Below are 21,147 nucleotides of genomic sequence, written 5' to 3' on the forward strand. Positions count from 1 at the left end.
AGAATAATCATTACAGAACCTGGAAATCTCTGAATACTATTATGAAATCAGCTGGAGATGGAAAGACGTGAAGAGACAAAGAATGAAGGAGGAAAACGACGGAGAACTACGGACGTGGATGGACAGAGACGGAAACAGACGGAGAACGAAGGAGGTGGACTGAGGGACAGACGGGGACGGAAAAAGACGAAGAACGACAGAGGTGGACACACGGGGAGGGAAACAGACGGAGAGCGACGGAGGTGGAAGGAAGGGGACGGAAACAGACAGAGAACCACGGAGATGCTCGGGCAGTGATGGAAAGAACTTATCAATAGATGGTGTCTGGCTACATAGGGGTGCACTGTAACAGGTTTTCAATCTGTTTTGAAACCTCACCATACCTTTGGGTTGACACTGAAATCATCTGTTATCACCAAGTACTCATAGCTGTTCCCCAAAGTCCCCTAAGGTGTTGGAATCGTGAAATAATTGTCTTCCTGAAAGTAGGATTTTTTTTAAACTAACAAATTTATTTATTTTTGGTTGCACTGGGTCTTCGTTGCTGCGCGCGGGCTTTCTCTAGTTGTGGCGAGCGGGGGCTACTCTTCCTTGCGGTGCGCGGGCTTCTCATTGCGGTAGCTTCTCCTGTTGTGGAGCACGGGCTCTGCTGCTCCACAGTATGTGGGATCTTACTGGATCCTTAAGTCCCTAGGATTTTTTTAACAGCTTATTTTCCTAAAGGCTTCCAAAAAGTCTCCTGAAAACACCATGACTCTTGTTCTGTGGGTGTAGGGGAACATGCAGGCAGACTAGGAGACAGTCCCCCCGAAACCCTGCTCCCGAGGACTGGAAATCTCCCTAAACCTTGGGACGTCCTACTGCAGTGACAGATGGAGAAAGGGTTGGTCTGAGACCCAGAAGCAGGGGTTTGCAGAGTTGGCTCCACCGAGGAGAGGGTGTGGTGCTTGGGAGCCGCAGCCCACACTTTGCAGCCACCTGCTGTCCAGACGGTGCCCAGGATACCAAAATCCAGGGTGGGTGGGGAGGCCTCGAACTCGGGCACTGCGGGCAGGGCTCCCCAGCTAACCCTGACCCTGGCAGAGCTGGGGCTCCAGGACCCTTCCCTGACCGCAAATGCAAACGCACCTCTGCTGCAACCCCAGCAGTGCTGCGCACCCTGACCAGACAACTGGGCTGGGTTTACCACCTGAGAGTTCTCACTAAGTTGTGACAAAACAAAACATTTTTAAGGCAGGATAAGGAAAAAAAAAAATTTTTTTTTTCAAATATAAAGTTCTCTCTGTGCCCACCCCCCACCCCACTTTAGTGTGCATTATGCATCTGCATTAACCCTTCCTTAGAAGACACAGGAATGCCTGCTGGATTGTAAAGAGCTATTTTCTCCTGGTGCCAGCAAAATAACGCTTTAGGAGATAACCTTCCTGCTTATGGTGAAAGGGGCCATGACTACCCACTACTCCCTTTGTACTGCAGATCTGGATTGTGTAAACTGTCAACAATATACCATTTGATGTACAACCCTTTGTCTCAAAAGGTATGTAAACCCTGCTTTGACCTCTAATGGGTAGAACAGTCTTAAGAGCTTTCTGAAAGACTGTCTCTCAGGTTATAATCCTCAGATTGGCTCAAATAAAACTATCCATTTCTTACTTAAAAAAAAAACAAAAAAGAACTGATACATTTAATTAAACACTAAAATATACCAACAGAATCTACTAAAATCACCTGTTACCTTAAGTTGCTGAATGGTTCGCTGTTTCATATCTATTTCCTGAGAACACTGGTTTTTCTTTTTCTCCAGTTCATTAATTTTAATCCTCAACAATTTCTCCTCATCACGCATTACAGATACCTACAAAGTAATAAATCAAATTAAATATTTCTAGAAATACTAATTGCTTTTTGTTTAAGATTCATGGCCACTTGTTCAAAGATTCATGTCCTTTAAATCACATGAGAAAAATTACAGATTCTAATATATATGATATGGCTTCAAATTACCAGAAAATTTCTTGATGGTATGGCTTCAGATTATCAGAAAATTTCTTGATACTCCAAGGAAGATACATATGAAGAGGCCATTTTCTTTTTACAATATTTTAAGACTCTCAAACCCTGTAAGTGCTCCCAAAAAAGAAACAACATAGACCCCTGCATGCAACAGCAAAATCATTATCATGGAAAAATCAATAGAGATACTCTAGGGGAAAAACACTGGCTCACATTTCCAAGATCTATTAAGTAATGTGATCCAGTAATATAAGAAATACTTCAAAAGCTAATAATGGCACATAGAGAATGAAAATGGAACAATTACAAGATCAAAAGGTACCCATGCAAGTGAAGGTCAATTGATTTTTGGTATTACTGGTAATTTAATTCTATAAACCTATTAAAGAAATAAAAAAGCACTATGAATTAGTATGCAAATCTTAGAGGAGAGGAGGAGAGAGGAGGGAAAAGGGAAGGGGACGGGAGGAGAGATAGCAGGTAATCTATGTACACCTTTAGTCCAATTTCCATGATACCAATCCTAGAGATCTCAAAAACTGAAGGAAGTTAATTGAACAAAGTTCCCCTTCATAAAAAGCATGGTATCTCCAAGCTTTTTATAATAAAATAATAAAAATAAATAATAATAAAATAATAGTAGTTCTGAGGGGTTTGGTTTCAGGTGATTTTTACACTTCTTTTTAGGCTTTTTGTATATTCCAAATTTACTACAATAAATATATATTCCTTTTATAATCATACATTAATAATATTTATTTTTATTGGCTTATTTTGTTCAAAAATATGGGACTTCCAGTAATAAACACCATATTCATCAATTTTACAGATATAAACTGTCTGCCAATAAAGTACAGAAACTACGTGTTGCACCAAGATGCACATAAGGACTGCTTCAGTTTCCAAACTGGCTCTAACATTTACTGGCTCTAACATTTACTGGCTCTAACATTAACATTGTCCAAGTGAACTTGGACAAGTTCTCTCTCAATGCCTACTTCCTTAGTCATAAAATGGAAGTTAAAAAAATGCCTATCCCTAATATTTGTGTGAAAATTAAATGAGATGATACATGTAAACTCAGAACAACCAATCCAGACTAAGCTCCTATTATTATTAGCATTGACATCATACATTGTTTATTTTGAAAAACAGAAAACACTATTAATACCCACTCTTAGAGGAATGTTAAATAGTCATCTATACAATAAAACATTACTTAAAAAGAGATACCTAAATTCTGCTATAAAAAATCTTAAAATTATAATATATTTTTAAAGCAATTATTTATATATAGTTGATCCCATTTATAAAAATAAAACCATACAAGCACTATTTACATATATTTATTATGTAAAATGCATATAAAAAGATCTAAAAGAACACAGAAGGATTGACTGTCAAGAGTGGTCATATTTAAGAAGAGAGAAATGAGACTGGGGAGAAGACTTTCACTTTTACCTTCATTTCTTAAAAAATATTTCCTGGGCTTCCCTGGTGGTTCAGTGGTTAAGAAGCCGCCTGCCAATGCAGGGGACACAGGTTCGAGCCCTGGTCCAGGAAGATCCCACATGCCGTGGAGCAACTAAGCCCATGTGCCACTTTGCGCTCTAGAGCCCGCAAGCCATGACTCCTGAGCCCGTGAGCCACAGCTCCTGAAGCCTGTGTGCCTAGAGCCCATGCTCTGCAACAAGAGAAGCCACTGCAATGAGAAGCCCGTGCACTGCAACAGAGAGTAGCCCCTGCTCGCCACAACTAGAGAAAGCCTGCGTGCAGCAAGGAAGACCCAACGTAGCCAAAAATACATAAATTAATTTTTAAAAAATTTCCTAATAATGTATTATAATGAAAAGTTTTTAATTGGAAAAAGAAGCCATTTTTAAAGAACTGAGTAACTAGCTCCATATGAACACAAGTCAATTATACCATGTTTGATAATGCTTACTGATCATCATGGTATTCAGAAATAGTATCTTAAACCAGGAAGTTTCTATACTCCAAGAATCTTCAGCCAGGATATCACTTAACAGAAATAAACAACCTATATTACAACAATCTAAAACAAAAAAACATTTTAAGAGGACGTCCCTGGTGGTGCAGTGGTTAAGAATAAGCCTGCCAATGCAGGGGACATGGGTTCGATCCCTGGTCCGGGAAGATCCCACATGCTGCAGAACAACTAAGCCCGTGTGCCACAACTACTGAGCCTGTGCTCTAGAGCCCGTGAGCCACAACTACTGAGCCCGCGTGCCTAGAGCCCGAGCTCTGCAACAAGAGAAGCCACTGCAATGAGAAGCCCACGTACCGCAACGAACAGTAGCCCCCGCTCACCACAACTAGAGAGAAAGCCCGTGTGCAGCAATGAAGACCCAACACAGCCAAAAAAAAAAAATTTTTTTTTAAATAGATCAGAAAAGACAAAGGAATGGTGTTCTAGCCTATCCTGTAGTAAAGTCAAGAGAGGCAGACCAGATCTCACAATCAGTAATTCAAAATCAAACTACACAGGCCTTGCTCATACATTACATTTGATAGAAACGAGGAAAATGTATGAAGGCTTAAATACAGCCTAATGGTTATTTCCTTATTTGTTTTGTTGAGGATACTATGAACAATATGTGGACTGATAATAGGAATGTAAATCCAAAGTTCCCTCTGGACTACTTAGCTAAGTGAAAGGAACCTAACAAAAGGCAATAAGGTGCATAGGGCTAGGACTGCAGTTTATATTTTGGAGTAATTTAATCCATTTACCTGTCATTTGCCCAGAATTTATAAAGCTTTCAAGCCTGTCTACCACCTATAGAAACTCTAGTCTTGATCCTGAGGTGTTAAAACCGAAATGTCGTTCGAAATTTATTTTACAAGTTCAGAATCTACACTAGATCCAAAGGTAAGTAATTTATATCCAATGAAGGGAGAAACAAAGGCTGCCCTGGCCAAAATTACATTCCTAGAAAGCAAACAATTCAGGCTTCTGAATGACAAACAAGTGCTTTTCCAAATTATGATTTTTAACTTGCTGATCTGACTAAACATTTTCCGATGCCTAATTACAGTTTAGGTCGTCTTTACTGTCTTACATTTCTAATCTAGTCCACTTTGAAATACTTGTTGTGTGGCCTGGAAACCTTCTGTGTATAATTATCAGAAACAACATATATTTTTTGCATTTTATCTATGGTGGTATTTTTTGGATTTTTCTTCCATTAATCAAAAATTGTATAACTAAATACAATAGAATAGATAACTATAGAATAGATAACTAAACGTATAGTCACACATGGAGTATTACACAGCAGTGAAAGTGATTAATTATAACCATACATAAATGTCAGGAATATGATGTGAAAATGCTCAGAACATGACATAATGTTTAGAGATAAAAAAACAAATATGATTTAACTTATATTTTTAAAAGATTAAAAAAAGATAAGCACAAAACATTCATAACAGTAACCTCAGTGGGGGTAGGAAACATAGAAAATCGATGAGACCCACAAGCATTTGTTGTATCAATATTCTTCAGACCTTACACATTTAAGTATTCTTTTGTAACTAACTCAAGGTAATGAAAAATATTTAAAATTACTTCAGCTTTTTAAAAAAGTCTAATTATGATTCAAAATCCAACAGTCATAAAAGAAAAATAAGTTGCTCCAAGGCAAAAAAAAGAACATAATCAAAATGAAGAAAAATGGCAATGTGGGGGAGAGATAGGGGGATATCTATAATTAATATCCTTCAAAAGTTAATTTCCAGAAAATATACAAATCAATTTTCACTGCAAAGTAAAGGAGCTGCTACAGTGGAGGATTACTGGACTGAATGTCAATATTGTGACGTAGAAAAAAAATATATATATATATGTGTCATCTTGGGCATGTTACTTAACTTCTTGTCTCATATGTAAAATGGGATAGTAGTAGTATTGTTGGGAAATTATGTGAGATAGTATATGTAATGTAGAGCACTTAGAATGGTATATGGTTCAACCAAAGACTATATATGTGTTTGCTTTCTTCATGGTATTTTATTGTGTATATGCAATATAATTAATTTTGCTAGTTTCCCATTGATCAATGTATAGCATTTTCAATTCCTCTGCTATTCCAATGTTGTTGTCAATATCCTTACATATCCATTACCACTGGCAAAAAACAAACAAACAAACAAAAAGATAGTCTCCTTATTTTTCTCCTAAAAGATTAGATTTTCATATTTAGATTTTCATTATGCTTATGGTTGTTTGATTTTTGTATTTGGTTTGTATTAGAAATCTATGACTATTCCCACTGCCACCCTTAAGTAAAATAAATCATCCTTAAATTAAAAAAAGAAAAGTTAATTTCCTAAGTATGTAACAAGTTCCCACAAAGCAATAATAAAAAGAAAAACAATAACCCAAACTAAAATACAAAGAATATGAATATACAGACCACAGGAAAAAAAAAAACAAATGAATTTTAAACCAAAAAATGTTCACTCATAGTTAGAGAAATGCAAGTTAGAATTATAGTTGAGATATACGATTTACATGTCAAATTAGCAAATATCCAAAAAAAAAAAAAATGATAGGGGCTTCCCTGGTGGTGCAGTGGTTGAGAGTCTGCCTGCCGATGCAGGGGACGTGCGGGTTCGTGCCCCGGTCCGGGAAGATCCCACGTGCCGCGGAGCGGCTGGGCCCGTGGGCCATGGCCGCTGAGCCTGTGCGTCCAGAGCCTGTGCTCCGCGACGGGAGAGGCCGCAGCGGTGAGAGGCCCGCGTACCGCAAAAAAACAAACAACAAAAAAAAGATAAAATACTACTTTGTGGATAAGAGTATAGAGAAAAATACTCTCTTGTTCTCATACATTAGTTCTGGTAAGTAAACTAGCATAATCTCTAAAAAGCATAATAAATATCAAAATTACAAATGTACAAACCGGTGACCCATAAATTCCACTTTTAGAAATTTATACCAGAGGAAGACTTGCAAATGTTCAAAATGGCATCACTGCATGATTAACTGAAGACTGGAAATTACCTTGATTGTCCAACAATACGGGGCTGATTAATGGTAAATAAATGTTCAGAGTCATAAAAAAGAAAAAAAGCTCATTTGGAGACTCTTTATATCCTGAGATGGAAATATTGAGAGAAGAAAACCAAGGTTCACATAGTGTTTATAGGATGTTTCCATTTTTTATAGGAAGAGAAGGAAGGAAAAACAGAGGGAGGAGGGAGAAGTGAAGAGAAAAAAAAATAGTTGATAACATCTGACACCTTGGAGGGAAACTTGATGGCTGGGAGGCCGTTTTTTCCCTCACTACACATATTTTCATATATTTTAAATTTGGAATCATGTGATTATATTTCCTATTTTTAAATCAAATTATAATAAAAACTTGTTACAATTGCACTACATACTCTCCTAAATACTACCTGCAAACAAAAGTTTGCTATTTATTTTTCTGGGGGGACTTGAACTTAGCAGCCCTTAAAAGAAAAAAAAAGGTTCTAATCTTACATAAGGCACATATTTTTCTTAATATTAGACATCCTTCAGTTTGTTTAATCTGACTAAATTTTCTTTTGTGAAATAACTTTTCTCATCATTTAAGAAAAATTATGGAGTTGACAAATGTTCTGGTCAATACTATAGTGTCTAAACTTGATATATAAGGAAAACAATCTTTATCATTTAAATTGGCCACACACTTTTTCAAATAACCTACCTCTTTCTGTACTTGCTCAATCTGCTTTTTGGCATCCGCCAGTTTCTCTTTCAGCTCAGCATAATCTTCTTCCTTCTTCTGAAGATCTGCTTTCAGATTCTGGGTAAGAGCAGCACTTGCAGAGAGCTCCTCTTTCAACCTAAAAAAAAAAATCACTTATCTATAGTGACATATCACTAATCACTTAGAATCATATGCGTGAGCTACTAATAATATACAAAATTAGATCTTTTCACAAATTTGGAATGTCCAAACCATGAAGAAATCTTTCAAGGAGGATTTCAGGAGATTTTATAAACAGATCTTTGCATATAACTTTTGGTTCCAAAGGTTTATATAAACAAAATTGAAGCTCTTCAGTCATTATACATGTTATACTTGACCAGATTAAGATATGCCCACCCAGATTCTTTAAAAGCTACACAGAAAAGTCAATAAATGCTTTCCATATTTTCAAACATTTTAATAACTTTTAGCTTACTTTTCTGTTTCTTGCCAGTTTGTTTCTTTTTCTTCTTCCTTTAATTGAAGTGAATGCTTTGCATCTTGCAAATTGTTTGTTAATTTTGTGATTTCTTCTTTCAATTTGACTTCCCTTTCACTTAAATCTTTGGCGTTTTTGATAGAATCTTGAAGATTTGCTTGAAATTCCTTCAGATTTCTTTCTTGCTTTAAAATGATAGATTCCTTTTCCATAATTTCTTGTTCTAACTTGGCTGAACGGCTACATTCATCTTTCTGAGTTTCTAACATTGCTTCAAGTTCCTTTATTTTCACCTTATAGCAAGTAACATCTTGAGTAAGTTCTGAAAGTGCTCTCTTTCCTTCAACTACATGCTGTACTTGAATATCAAGACCAACAGTTTTTTCTCGCAATTCTTCCTTCAGCTGCTGTATAAGACTTTCTTTTTCTTTTAGTAGATCTTTATTCTCCCTCTCCTCCATTTTTAGTCTATTGTTTGCATCTTTACAGTCTTTTACTTCTGCCTGTAATTTTTCAATTTGTTCTTCCAGTTCCTGGATCTGATGTCTTTTTTTGGAGGAACTCTTTACAATCTCCTTACATTCTTCCCAAATGGCTTCAACAGTAGAGTGGAAAGACCTTTCCCTACCAAGTTCTTGAATACCATTTTCTTTAACTTGCTTACTTATCAAATAATCATTATCCAAAAGATTTAACTGTGTATTTGGCAAATTATCCTCTTGAGAACCATTTGACAGATCCCTGAGATTGAGTAAATCTATGTCTGAGATCTCAGAAACTGAATCAAGTGTACGCAATTCATCTATTTTTGCTTGCATTAATTTTATTTGTGAAACATTATTTGTGATGTTTCTTCTAGCAGTTTCTATCTCCTTTGACAATTTCATGATCCTCTCCTCCTGTTCTTGATTTATACCTCTCTGCATATGTAATTCAGAAATCGCATTGTCATAATTCGACTGAATTTGTTGGACCTCTACACTAAAACTACAACTCTTTTTTTCAGAAGAAGAGAGTTCCTGCTGCAAACTGACAATCTGTTTATTTAATTCTGCTTTTTCTTCCTTTTCATTTTTAAGTTCATTCTCAACAATGAGTAAACGTGTTTTCAGCTCTTCATTATTTTCTTGTAAAACTCTAATGTTTTCCTCATCTTCTGAAATGCTCTCTTGCATTTCTTCACTTTTCTTTTGGTTTTCAGTGATGGCTGGACTAACATGTGTAGGTCCTTTAAAAATAAAAAAAATTATTATTAACCTTAATAAAAATCAAAAAGTTACCATATAAGCCAATATTCAAACATAGGAAACATACGAAAGCACGCTTTTAATGAAAAACAGAAATAAGCTATTGAGTAAAAAAGAAAAATCAGGTTGCAAAACATACATAGCATACACCAATTTATGTAAAAATTGTAGTTCCATTAAGTCACAGCAGAAAAAGTTAGCAAAGGATGTGCAAGAAAATCCTGGTAACTACTTCTGAGTGGGATTACTAGTTACTTCTACTTTTTTATAGCTTTTATGTTATTTAAATTGTCTACTACAAATCCTTATTATTACTATGAGATAGAAGGTAGGGAATTATACCCTAAGGCAGACTAAAGAACAGTCTTAAAGTACAATTATACTGTAGATCTACTAAGTTAGTGATTTGCAAACTGAGTACCTGATACTTTCACAGGTAAAATTAGGAGAAAAATGGTTAAATTTATGCCAAGTCTAATGTAGCCCTACCCTTCGCTAGCTGCATAACTGTCAATAAAATGCTTGACCCCATGGCTGCTTCCTCAAATGGAAAATGGAAAATAATAGCAATAATACCACCTATCTCAGAGTTATTGTGAAGATAAAGATAATCAATGAGCTTAGAACACTGTGCTTGGGATACAGTTAGATATTATTAGAAACTGAAAATCTGTACAGAAGAGTTCAGCTAATTAAAAATAAATAAAAGTTTGTCTTTTCCAGGCTTAATATCTACATTTCTAAAATAAGGATATTTCTACCTGCCCTACTTACTACAGGATAGTGTTAAGAGGGCCAAATAAGTTAATATATAATGTATGTTAAAGCATTCTGTAAATGTTATATAAGCACAAGAACATAGTTGGTATAGATTAAACTATGTCCAGAGAAGATGCACTATTAGCTAAAACTTAATTCTTAATATTTGACAAATTAACTCATCTCACACAACTGTCCAGTATAAACTATGTTCAAATTTTTCTCACAGATTACATGATTAACTCTTGAAACATAATTCTCAATTCTCCAGATACACAAATTTATCTTTTTATGTCTTCATACAATTTCCATTGATATAATAACAGATCTGATGAGTGTCTCATATCCTGGGAAAATTACTTCAAAACATATAAGAATCTGATGCTTTGGTTTTTAAATTTTTTTCCTGTTCTATTTCACTTCATGGTTTGATGTTTATATGTGTGAACTTTATATACACAACTCTAATACAATTTTTATGAAGTTTCTACACAATACTGTACTGATATAATCAACTCAACATGTCCTTTGACCTTCATTCACTCCCCCACTGGCCACTTATCTGTCAATTTTACCTATATTTTTATTGGGTAGTCTCACTAAGCATGTTGAGAATCGAACTCCTCATGCTTAAAGGCCCCAGATATAATATAAAATCCCTAAGAGCAGAAGACAGTTATAAGGGAGAGATGGATTGAAATTCTCCTAAGAAACCTGTTACTTTCAGTTGGTAACTGTCCAATGAATCTTTAAAAAGTGTATTTTATAGTTTTCTTTTTAGTGTGTGCCACCATATTATACTATGCATCTGAGCACATTAGATTATACTGAAATAATATGTTTGTCACTCTCATTTACTAGATTCCAAACTTCCTGACAGCAGACTCTCTGTGTCTAATGCATCTTTATATACATGAACAATAATCCTAAATGAACTTTTAAAAATATTTATTTATTTGTTTTGGCTGTGCCAGGTCTTATTTGCAGCATGCAGGCTTCTTAGTTGCAGCATGCGGACTCTTAGTTGCAGCATGCATGCAGGATCTAGTTCACTGACCAGGGATTGAACCCAGGCCCCCTGCATTGGGACTGCAGTCTTACCCACTGGACCACCATGGAGGTCCCCGTAAATGAATTATTTTTGAAATTTAGCTACATAGCTTATGTTCTCCTTTTCTATCTCTAAGACGTATCATTATATCAGAAAAACATAACTTTTGTCATCAGTAAACTATTCTGGTTCTAGATATGTGCAAATTTATAATCTAACATGCCTCAGTTATATTAACTTGGTTACTTTAGTGCAATTTTGTTTTAAATTTTAAGCTGTGCTCTTTACAGCGCCTTTTTTATAACAGTGGTTCTCTAGTTTTAGAGAATTGGCAAAAGAGCTTATAATATAGATTCCTGAGAACAAATACCAAACATACTGACTTGATAAATCTGGAATGTATTGTACACGCAAACACTTTGAGGGTACATGCACACTACTCCAGGAATCTATTTTTCTAAATTTCTGGAAGACCTTGATAGTCACCCGTGTAATAACATTTGGGATCTAAACATATCAGTTTGCGTCATTACTAAGCCCCTATATGGCAGCCCTACATGTAACTGTTCCATAAGAGATAAATGTCAAATATCACATAGTAATGACATACAAGCCCTTAAGTTTTTCCTCCTGTCTGTGGCAGGCTCTCATGCAGCCTAGATGAGAGATAATAGTACCCTATGTAATGAATCTGTTCAATTAAGAAGGCATTTTCAAGATCATAAAAAGATATTTAAAATTAAATCTACTATCCTACATACAAATAGGTTTCTATCTTCCTATATGCTAATCACAGTTGACATTGTGAGAAAAATAAAGAAAAAGCACAAGCATTTATGAAAGGTCTTTCAGATACTATTATATAATGTGGGGGAAAAAACTTAAGTGACTGTACAAGATTTTTAATCTTATGACCCCATTTGATAAATTAAAATCACAGCTCTCTCCCAGCATTACCCAAATAAAAAAGTTAGACAAGGACACTAGAAAAAAGAAAATTACAGGTCAATATCACTGATGAACATAGATGGAAACATCCTCAACAAAATATCAGCAAATTGAATTCAACAGCACATTAAAAGGATCATACACCATGATCAAGGGAGATTTATCTCAGAGATGCAAGGATAGTTCAATATATGCAAATCAGTAAATGTGATATACTCTATTAATAAAATGAAGAATAAAAATCATATGATCACTTCACTAGCTGCAGAAAGAGTATTTAACAAAATTCAACATCCTTCATGATAAAAACTCTCAACAGACTGGAGAGGGAACATACCTCAACATAATAAAAGCCATATATGACAAACCCACAGCTAATGTCATCCTCAACCATGAAAACCTGAAAGCTTTTCCTCTAAGATCAAGAACAAAACAAGTATGTCCACTCTCACTATTTCTATTTAACATTAGTACTGGAAATCTGAGCCAGAGAATCAGGCAAGAAAAAGAAACAAACTGTATCCAGATTGGCAAGGAAGAAGTAAAACTGTCTGTTTACAGATGACAGAATTTTATATTATAGAAAATCCTAAAGACTCCACCAGAAAACCTTTAGAATACAGAAATTCACTAAAGTTGGAAGATACAAAATCAATATACAAGAAACACTATACAAAACAAAAAACTGTACACTAACAACAAACTATCAGAAAGAGAAAATAAGAAAAGAAAACCTATTTACAATAGCATAAAAAAGAATAAAATATTTAGGAATAACTTTAACCAAGGTGGTGAAAACCTCTACACTGAAAACTATAAAACACTGGTGAAAGAGAATGAAAAAAGACATACAAAATAAGGAAAGATATTCCATGTTCATGGATTAGAAGAATTAATATTGTTAAGATGTCCATATTACCCAAAGTAATCTACAAGTTCAATTCAATACCTATCAAATTTCCAATGGCATTTTTCACAGAAATAGAACAGCAATCTAAAAATTCACATGGAACCACAAAAGACCCGAATAGCAAAAGCAATCTTGAGAAAGAAAAAGGTTGGAGGCATTACACTTTCTAATTTCAACTATACTATAAAGCTACAGTAATCAAAACAGTATGGTACTGGCATAAAACCAGATTCATAGACCAATGAAATAGTTTCAAAAGCCCAAAATTAAACCCACACACATATGTCCAGCTTATTTAACAAGAAAGCCAAGAATACTCAATGGAAAAGGACAGTCTCTTCAATATTGTGTTGGGAAAACTGGATATCCACATGCAAAAGAATGAAATTGAACTCCTATCTTACTCCACTTATAAAAATTAACTCAAAATGGATGAAGGACTTAAAACATAGCACCTGAAATCATAAAACTCCTAGAAGAAAACATAGGAGAAAAGCTCCTTGATACTGGACTATGCAACAGGTTTTAGATATTACACCAAAAGCTTGAGCATCAAAAGCAAAAAATAAATAAGTGAAACTATATCAAACTAAAAAGCTTCTACACAGCAAATGAATCAGTCAACAAAATGAAAAGGCAACCCGTGGAATGGGAGAAAATATTTGCAAACCATCTATCTGACAAGGGGTTAATATCCAAAATATATAGGGAACTCATACAACTCAACAGCCAAAAAGCCAAACAATCCAATTTAAAAATGGGCAGAGGAACTAAACAGACACTTTTCCAAAGAAGACACACAAATAGTCAACAGGTACAGGAAAAGGTGTTCAACATCACTAATCATTAGGGAAATGCAAATCAAAACTACAGTGAGATATCACTTAACACGCGTTAGGCTGTCTATTATCAAAAAGAGATAACAGGGACTTCCCTGGTGGTCCAGCGGATAAGACTCCACGCTCCCAATGCAGGGGACACGGGTTTGATCCCTGGTCAGGGAACTAAGATCCCACATCCCACATGCCACACGGCGCGGGCAAAAAAAAAAAAAAAAAAAAAAAAAAAGAGATAACAAATGCTGGCAAGGATGAGGGGAGAAGGGAATCTGCACACAGTTGATGGGAATATAAAGTAGTACAACCACTAGAAAAACAGTATAAAGGTTCCTCAAAAAATTAAATATAGAACTATCTTATGAGCTAACAATCCCACTTCTGAGTATATATCCAAAGGAAATGAAATTACTATCTCAAAGTTCATGCAAGTTCATGCTCTATGTTCATTGCAACATTTTTTACAATAGCCAGGACATGGAAACAACCTAAGTGTCGTGGATGGATGTATGGATTTTTTTAAATGTGGAATAAATATGTATACAATGGACTATTATTATTCAGCCTAAATAAGAAGGAAATCCTGCCATTTGCAATGACATGGATGAACTTGGAGGGCATTATGTGAAATAAGTGAAATAAGTCACATAGAGAAAGAAAAATATTGTATGGTATCAATACGAGGAGAAAAAAAGATCCAACTCATAGAAACAGAGAGTAGAACGGTGGTTGTCAGGGGATGAGGGGTGATGAAAATAGGGAGAGGCTTGTAAAAGGGTATAATTTTTCAGTTTAAGATGAATAAGGTCATAGGATCTAAGTATAATACGGTGACTATAATTGATAACATTGTATTGTATAACTGAAATTTGCCTAGAGAGTATAACTTAACTGTTCTCACCAAAAAAGAAAAAAGAGGGGGAAAATAGGTGAATAAGTGAGGTGACAGATGTATTAATTAATGGTGATAAGGTGGGAAACTTTTCACAATGTATATCAAATCATGTTAAACATTTTAAATATATTACAAAATTATTGGTCAATTGTACCTCAGTAAGGCTGAGAAAAAAATCCCAGTCCTCTCAAGATACTGATGTCCCCAGTGAGAGTATCCCCTCACCCCAAAAATCACTATATAATTTGGAAATCTCACCTCCCTACTCCATCCAAGAATTTATCCAATTTTACATTCAGTAGTATACATGTGAAAGCAAGTTTTATTTGTAAGTTTCCATTTTTCAAATACAATCCATATTCTTTTCCTTCACCGGATTGTTTAAATGCTCTTGGGCAGCAGTAATTACGTAATCCCATAACAGGATTCCAAGATCTCTTTAACAGACTAACTTTAAAAGCTCATTGGACAAGGTTTTACTACCTATAACTTACATTGTCTCTTCTGCCTCAAAAAGGACAGGAAAAACATGGCATTACCCCTGCTCTATAGCCTGCTTTCTGAAAAGCTGTTGAGTTTATTTTTGATGATTTTCCTATGTTTGTACTTACATTTTCCTAATTTAGTTCCTTCAGTTTATTCTAAGGATTCCATCTACTCTGGAAACTTAGAGATTCACCCCTATTTACGTTTACAACAAACTTGCCCATTTACTCTTATGAATTTTTAAAAATAATGTTCAACCAGTGCATTACTTTTATCAGATTGTCTCCTAACATCTTACAAAGCTGTGGCAAGTCATCCCAAAGTGGAATAACTGGCTTTTCCACTGATTCATACCTCTGTTCTACTTTCCCTTTAAGTAATTCTGAACTTATGATGTAATTTTCTCACCTATGACTTCATCAGTGGAAATGACTAATCTTTTTGCCCTTTAAGAAGACAAGTTATAAAGATGTCTGAACCCTTTATCAGGAGAGAAAGATGGGATCTAAGCAAGTTAAAAATGACAACAATCAGAAATTCAGAGCTCACAAATAAATCCTGAATATCCTGAGAAGAGATTTGAGTCATGTATACTATATGGATATAGTCCCTAAACCCTGAAGTGAATTACAGTAAGTGCAATAAAGCTTTTGTGATCAAGTAATGTTGTTCTCTTAATTTTACTATATTTCAATAACTGGGATAGGACTTCCCTGGTGGTGCAGTGGTTAAGAATCCGCCTGCCAATGCAGGAGACACGGGTTCAAGCCCTGGTCCAGGAAGATCCCACATGCCGCGGAGCAATTAAGCCCGTGTGCCACAACTACTGAAGCCTACGCGCCTAGACCCTGTGCTCCGCAACAAGAGAAGCCACCGCAATGAGAAGCCCACGCACCATAACTAGAGAAAGCATGCGCACAGCGACAAAGACCCAATGCAGCCAAAAATAAATAAATAAATTTATTTAAAAAAAATAACTAGGATAATTACATAAGGTACTTCAGATAATTTGTTTTGCACCTGATTTTCTTGTTCAGATATTCATTCATATTATTCTTTCAGAAATTTTTATGTTTTATATCAAAAGATTCATAGAACATATTCAGAACAGCCTTGTCAGTGAGAAATTAAAGCATTAGTCTAGCAATAAAGATGAAATAGGTTTTACTGTATATAAACCTAATATAGGTTAACATAAAAAGTAAACATAAATAGAAAGATAATTACTTTAATTCAATATTTCTATCACATTCAACCTATACATATACTGCTTACCTATATTTTGCTACAAAAATTAGTTCTGGTTGAAAAGTTACAGGTAAGCAGATTGTAGCATATCTCTAGTTTGTCTCCTTTATCACTATTCTGAAGGCTTATTTCTTGAACCGTTTACATGGTTATCAGCGTCCCAAAGTACAGATACAGTGACCTCAAACAAGTAAATTCACTTTCATAGGGAAATGGCTTTGCATTCCCTTTAAGAACAGAAAACATATATTCAGTAAAACTATCAACCCCCTAATCCTATCCTAGTATTTATAGGAGTCACATATTTTGTTCTAGAGATTTTTTAGTAGCAGGTAGAGGGGAAGAAGGGGGGCTATAGCTACAATTTTATGATCCTTTATGTAGTCCCTTTAGTCTCTAACAACAAATAATTGAGAAATAGCCACAGTGGTTACGAATTTAAGGAGGAAAAAAAAATACTTTATATTACCTAAACTTACTTAAATCTACCCATATCCAAATTATTTGTCACTAACAACTAGAGTTATTATACAATCACCTTCTTCATGAATGGGTTACCCTTAGGATTAGTCATACCACGTAGATCACTCGCTTCTGCCAACTTTCACTTCCACTTCCTAGTGATCTACTGTTCCTGCATTCTCAACTACCCTATATTCTCAACTACTCTGTGGTACCGATCAAGGTGAAAAACTAGAGGAACAGTGCTATGGAGATCATAACAAGGTCATACTCCCTGTAGCTAAGGTCTCACTCCTTCAATGATAACAGAAGGTGATCATGCATATTAGTCTCAATCTATTAGCTCACACTTTATTGGATTAATATATCTAGTGCTATATTATCCTTTAAGTTATCTACTTTTGAAAACATTAATTTTACTGAGGTTCTATGAGGTGTTTATTATATTGTTGTATTACCCAATTGTTTTTATTCTTAACAACCTCAGGAGGCAGGTATATTTAACTTATTTTACTCATGACCAAAGAAAGACTTAATTTATCCATTTTTCTCAAGGTGAAGCAGCTAACTAGGTTTCTTTGGTTCATAATTCATAATATATTATTACTCATAAATATTAATAACATTCTAAATCCATCTTTTAAAAAAATTTTATTGGGGTGTAGTTGCTTTACAATATTGTGTTAGTTTATACTGTACAGCAAAGTGAATCAGCTATATGTATACATATATCCCCTCTTTTTTGGATTTCCTTCTCATTTAGGTCACCACAGAGCACTGAGTAGAGTTCCCTGTGCTATACAGTAGGTTCTCATTAGTTATGTGTTTCATATATATAGTATCAGTAGTGTATATATGTCAATCCCAATCTCCCAATTCATCCCACACACCCCTTCCCCCTTGGTATCCATATGTTTGTTCTCTGCGTCTCTGTTTCTATTTCTGCTTTGTAAATAAGATCGTCTCTAGCAATTTTTTCAGATTCCGCATATATGCATTAATATACGAGATTTGTTTTTCTCTTTCTGCTAATTAGGTTTCTAAAGCTAATGCACCTTCTCTTAGAAAGGCCTCCCTCCCTGTATCAGACTGTAAAAGTTTTCCAAAAGACAGAATGAATAGCTTAGAGACAAGGTGAAAGCTGCCATGTTCTTCCATATAAACAGGGGTGTATAGTATAGAGAAGCATGTGCCCACTTTTTTTTTTAGTAATTTCATAGAAGACAAAACTTGACCACATTTGTCTTTAGTAATGTTTAGCTCAAAGTCTTACTGTCAAATGGCTTTTTCTTCAAATGAAAAAACAATGTGGAGAAATTTTGGCAGAATATGTACTATAATCATGAAGATGAAAATGATGACTTTTAACTACTATAGGCACAGAAGTAAAAGAATTATTGCCATGTTAAAGTGATAAAAGCACAATATCTAAAAACATACTTATTAAAATAAAGGCAGCTTTAAATATACCCATCCTCTAGACAGTTTATAACATGTTAGTGTAAAACTTAGGGACGTTTATATTTTCTCAGTTTTTTTTCCTTAGATAAGTAAATTTCCTTCTCTTTACAACTCTTCTGTTTCCTGGTTTAGGAGTTAGTTTTCTTAAAAGCCTCCTGCTAGCAGCTGAAGAGTACCTTTCTTTGCTGGTGGTTCATCTTGTTGAAGTTCAATTTCATTTAATCTTTTTCTTCCTGAATAGGTTTTAGTTTTGCTGTCCTTAGACATTTCAATCATTTCATTACAAACCAATTTATTGTTTATTATTAAAGTAGATGTATCAGCATTGTCCTAAAGTAAAATAAATTAAAATTAGTTCACATATAGAAAGCTATAATACATTTAAGAACTATATAAATTATGATTCAATACTGTATCATAAAAATTTTATTTTCAAGTTTATTGAAACATTTTCTAAGTTATTTCTTAAATCTCACCCTAAAATAACCAATGGCTCTAGGAAGTGAGCAATATTAACTAACTTGTACATTCACTAAGGACAAAAAAGAACTTGTTAAGTGTGCAGTTTCACCCCGATACTAAAAACAAATTCATCTTTAGATTTTCTAAGGGAATCAGGTGGGTTAGAGACTTATTTGCAGATAACCACAGAACCCTAAAACACTTACCCTAAGTCATAAACAAAATGTGCTTTGAAAAGAAAAATATGAAAACACTATGACAAAATTGTTTCTTATAGGTACTTTTACTTAAAATCTTGAGGAATCTTGAGTAACTGGAGAAACTCATCAATTGTTTTACAACCAAAGCTTCTCAAAGTAACAATGTCTTTGTTAGTTTGTTCACAAGTCGCAGAAAAGGTTCTAGCCTTAGCTTCTAGCTTATGTATATCAAAGATACACAGTCTACACACTGCTTTAAAAGTGAACTCCTAGCACCACCTCCCATGACACCACCTTCAGAGCTCCGGTGGCAACATGCATCCGTGAGCCTACCCCTGGGCTGCCTACCTGAGGCCCACCTCTACCCACAGTCCTGTATATGAGCCAAGCAAACAGGATGTCTCTGGGCCCTTGTCCCCAGCGGGCTGGACAAGGGCTGCCCACCAACCTGGCTCCGTCAACCTTTCATGACCAAATGATAGTTGGCAAGCTCTGCTACCCAGTCCCTCTGCTACCTCCCACCCTACCATCTGGCAAAGGATGGACCCTCTTCTGTGCATTGACTACCTGTGGAGATGTGACCAAGTAGTGTGAAATGCATGTTTAGCAAATGTTAGGTACTGTATTTGAACCAATAAATGTGAATCCTTCTGCAGGTGGAAACAAACAAACAAACAAAACCAAAAAAAATGAGTTCCTAGTTTATCTAGATGATAAAAGCCATTTAGATTTTTATTTTTTAAGGCAAAGACTATGCCTCCCTAAAAGGACAGCAGAAGAAAAGGTACCCAGAAAGAGGAAGGGTGAAACCTTAGCAGTTAAGTGTATGTTTATAAAGTAATTAAAAGTATGGTAAAGGCAGAGATTTTTTTAAAAGCAGAGATTAATTAAATCCCTACATACTGGTAGCAATCCATTTTTTGGGGGAAAAAAAAACTATATGAGAAAAGAAAACATCATTTTACATCGTAAAATCAGCAAATGTTCTTAAGAGACATAGATAAAATGACTTTAAGTCAAAAAGTAATGCATTATTACAAAAAAAAAAAAAAAGCAAAGTCCTTTTAGATATCCCTAAACAAAGGATATCATAAAGAAAAACCTACATGCTTTTTCACAATTAGTCCCTTGGTGTCGCTGATAAATGACAAAATCCTGGGGTAGAGGGATCAGACCTCTGACAAACTTTGAGTTTTCAAACAGACCATGACAATTTCAAGTTGTCTCCTCTTCCACTCTCAGACTTATCATAATCACCTAGTCATTTTTTTCCTCCTTCAAATTATACAATCTTCACCAAGAAAATCCATCCTCCACAAATCTCAGTTATTCAAAGGAATGTTTTCTGCCTAGGGTATGCTTGGTAGGAAGGATGCTAAAGAACCATGCAAAACAAACTTTTAATCATTAAGAGTCTGCTTTCAAAACAACCTTTGGAACAGTGACCCTAGATCAACAGTTAATCAACACCATGAGGTTAAGTTCTCTTAACCCTAGGCAAGTTATTTGACACCTCCATAAAAATAAAAAATAACAGTATCTACATCATAAGATTGTTCTGAGATTTAAACAAGTAAATATATGTAAAGAACTTAAGAGTTCATAGTAAATGTTCTATAAAAATGGATATATATAAAAGTCTCAAAGAGCTACCAGCCAAGTTGGTTTTGTTTTGGTTTTGATGTAGGAGAGACATTATGGGGTACTACTGTACTTTCTACTTTACATAGTTTAGTATAGCTGAATTTTTACAACTAGCAGCTATTTTTGTAACTAGAAAAAATAAAGGAAAAGGAAAAGATCACGAATTGTGTAAACAATAACTGTAATGTCTTGTACTAAGTACATTATTTTGGTTACCTTTTTAAGTACTGGGTATTAGATACCAAGATCTTGAATTATTTATATCTGATCATATCTTAAAATATTCAGTTCTTTAGAAGGACAAATGTAAGTTAAGAGAAGGTC

At 35.0% G+C, this 21,147-nt stretch overlaps 1 protein-coding gene across 14 annotated transcripts in view; it reads right to left on the bottom strand.

Annotated features, from left to right (window-relative positions):
* Positions 1-21,147, bottom strand: part of KIF20B (kinesin family member 20B) — a 74,904-nt gene that overhangs the window by 24,796 nt on the left and 28,961 nt on the right. For all 14 annotated transcript variants that reach the window (XM_067710035.1, XM_067710045.1, XM_067710046.1 and 11 more), the window contains 4 exons: positions 18,694-18,847; positions 8,212-9,442; positions 7,731-7,869; positions 1,736-1,855 (listed from right to left, as the gene is read on the bottom strand). In XM_067710035.1, coding sequence (XP_067566136.1) covers positions 1,736-1,855; positions 7,731-7,869; positions 8,212-9,442; positions 18,694-18,847 — 1,644 coding nt within the window. The remainder of the gene's footprint in view (positions 1-1,735; positions 1,856-7,730; positions 7,870-8,211; positions 9,443-18,693; positions 18,848-21,147) is intronic.

The sequence above is a fragment of the Pseudorca crassidens genome, chromosome 16 (assembly GCF_039906515.1).
Source record: "Pseudorca crassidens isolate mPseCra1 chromosome 16, mPseCra1.hap1, whole genome shotgun sequence".
In the NCBI taxonomy this organism is placed as follows: Eukaryota; Metazoa; Chordata; class Mammalia; order Artiodactyla; family Delphinidae; genus Pseudorca; species Pseudorca crassidens.